This window comes from Acyrthosiphon pisum, chromosome A2, assembly GCF_005508785.2.
Source record: "Acyrthosiphon pisum isolate AL4f chromosome A2, pea_aphid_22Mar2018_4r6ur, whole genome shotgun sequence".
Classification (NCBI taxonomy): Eukaryota; Metazoa; Arthropoda; class Insecta; order Hemiptera; family Aphididae; genus Acyrthosiphon; species Acyrthosiphon pisum.
In genome coordinates, this window is record NC_042495.1 from 48,458,704 (window position 1) to 48,461,673 (window position 2,970).

The window sequence follows — 2,970 nt, forward strand, 5'->3', positions numbered from 1 at the left end:
TATTAATATGCCAATACTTAATTTAATTATATATATTTAGTTTAATTGAAATACTAATAAATACTATAGCGTACTACATGGAAGATAAGGATAATAGGTGTAATAATCCAGTACAGTGCATGGGCTATAGGTAGTAAATATGTTTAATAACTAAATAAAAGCCCCAGGAGACAGGTTTTATAATTTAAGATCAATATTATACATTATGCATTAAAAAACTAGTAATATAATTAACTTTATTATAATAATAACCCTTATTATAATTATTACTATTTAACTGAAAGTTAAGAATGTAAAGATGAAATATAAAGTTAAGACATAGATTCATTTGTGTTATTTACATCACATGTTAATTTATTCTTTAGTTTTCTGTTCTTAGCGTATTCTCCACGGAAAGGAGCTTGAGAAATCCATTGCTTTAAATATTGTTCAATTTCATTATCTGTTATGTTGAAGAAGCGTTTGTCTTTTCTGACTGTTTCTGAGAAAAAAAACAATAAGATTTTGAAGTACCTATTGGTTATACATAAATTATGTTTTATTTAACATACCAAATATAACTCTGTTCACCATAAGACTATTAAATGGTTTTTTTCCTTTGAAACCAGTATAAGAGTATTGATTTAGAATAGCATCTGAAAATATGGTTGCCATGATTTTTTTTATTACTTCTTTTGCAGTTTTCCCACCAATTCTACTTAGCTGTGAAATCTGTTAACAAAAACCAAAAATATTTATTGAACCTATTATAGTTACATTTTATCATTAGATTATGTACTGTTTCTTTAAAACCTTACAAGTTTGTTTTTAAAATCTCTGTCGCAAAGCTTATTCTCAATCTCCTCAAGCTCTTCAAATGAAGAAATAGGCCAACAATAACCATATGGTTCAAAATCATCTGAATGCTCAGTAGTAATCATATTGGCAGTGTTGATTAATTTTTTTATTTCTTCTTGTCCTTGAGTTAAATTTTGAAATTCCGTATTGCTAAAAGCCATGAAGTTGTACATTCTTTTGTAAAAATAATCCATTTTTGAAAGAACCTGATCAGCTACAATAATTTTAAGAAGACCCATCAATAGTATTGTTTTAATTAATTAGTATGCGTACTAGACATACCAAATTCTGAGATATTGATATTAGCAGTATTCATTGAATTTTGCATTTGTTGAGCGTTTTGTTCCTTTAATTTATCTGCACCACCTGTAAGTGTAATATTAATTAATTATTGGGATTGGAAGCTATTTTTCTCTAACATACCAGCTACCAGCAACAAAGGATGTTAGACAGCGTGTTCTATTTCTAACTTACTAATATTGATCTAGCGAAACAATAAGAACTCTGTGAGTCCACTTGAGATTGCCTCACATTTTTGATATTGTCATTTTAACTTAGTCAACAGTTGAAATATCATAATTTTTAACGTAAGTTTTTAGTATTTAAGAAGATAAAATAAAAACAAAAATGTAGATAAGTCAACTAATCGAAATATGTTCTCAAAAGTCTTATTAATTTACTACAGTTAATCCAGTATGATGGAAAAGACCATGTCTATAATGTTAAATGTGGCATGTGTGTTAGAAAAAGATGGAAAATTTGAATTAAAATCCCCATAATACTAATAGAGAATTATAGTAGAACTTAAAAATAATTATATAAAAAAAAGTAAAAACACTTACAGCTTAAATTATTTTTCTCAGGAACTAATAATTCATTAGTTTTTGCAAGTAGTTCAGTTGGCAGGCTTACATTAGATCTAATATGATTGTTCTTGAATTTAACTGCTTCAGTTGTTTCTTTATATAGTAAAATTTAAAAACAAAATAATAAATATATTATTATACCTGTAGTATTTAAGTATATTTCAACAAAATTTAAATATTGATATTTACTAGTTCTTTTTTGAGTGCTACTTGATATAGGCTTGGTGGTCATAAATGATTGGGAATGATCTGATGAATTAAACAAATCTAAAATATATAATATTGATGAGAAAATAATAAATTGGTAAACATTTTTTTTTTAAACAAATTATTTTAATTGTCAATATGTAAAATAAAAGTACCTGATGAAGTATTTAAAATTGGACAGTCATCATCTTCACTTGAATGTTTAGTAACGGCAGATGACATTGATTCAGGTGAGGAGATGACTTTTGAAATGCACTTTTTTTTTTTCTTTCTTTTTTTGATATTATGATTATCTTCGGATAATTCTGAAAAGAATTGTGCATCTTTCGCTTTGGAACGGGCTTCAATCAATGTTTCTGAAAAATATCACATACCAGTTAAGAAGATTAAACAATAGAGTTATTCACTTATGTATTTACCAATATTTTCACCACCCTTTGAAATCCTCGCAGCATAGAGATTGAATTCATAAGTGTTTACTTGCCGTTGTTTCTCAATAAACACTTTGATTTTGGATCGATCCTTTGGCCAAGCACATTTTTTTAATGTATGATTGTACCATTGACTTGGCACGGCTTCAATGGAATTTTCTTCTAGAAAATGTACCACATTCCAAACCATTTTTTATAACAGCATATAAGCTGTAGTTATGTACCTTAACAAAGCTATTTAAATATTTACAATTATTTGTTTAAATTAACATCAAACATAATAGTTAGGTTGTAATGATATATCCTAAACATTAAAATTAAATCTATACCTATAGATACACATATTAATAATTGATTAAAATATTGGTGTTTATTTTATATTGTTAATAATAAGTTATGAATAATTACAAAAAAAAAATAAGAAAAATAAAGATAATAAAAATAATTAATTATTTTTTCTTATGGTATGAAGTATAGGCATGGCCATTAGATCATTAGATATATCAAGTACCATATATTTACATTTTATACTCTTGGCTTCCCATTTTTTTAAATTAGATGATAGATTGCTTATTTTGTAAATACCTAATTTAGAACTTTCTATAGGCTTTTCATAAGCGTTGTACTTA

The 2,970-nt window shown here is 26.2% G+C and overlaps 1 protein-coding gene across 1 annotated transcript; it reads right to left on the reverse strand.

Annotated features, from left to right (window-relative positions):
* Positions 1-2,672, reverse strand: LOC107883083. The gene is made up of 8 exons (XM_016802483.2): positions 2,330-2,672; positions 2,066-2,266; positions 1,893-1,970; positions 1,680-1,796; positions 1,120-1,203; positions 798-1,051; positions 552-711; positions 1-481 (listed from the first exon to the last, which is right to left on the reverse strand). The coding sequence occupies exons 1-8, from the start codon at positions 2,529-2,531 to the stop codon at positions 312-314; spliced, it is 1,266 nt and encodes a 421-aa protein (XP_016657972.1). The 5' UTR covers positions 2,532-2,672; the 3' UTR covers positions 1-311.
* Between the last annotated feature and the right edge of the window lie 298 nt (positions 2,673-2,970).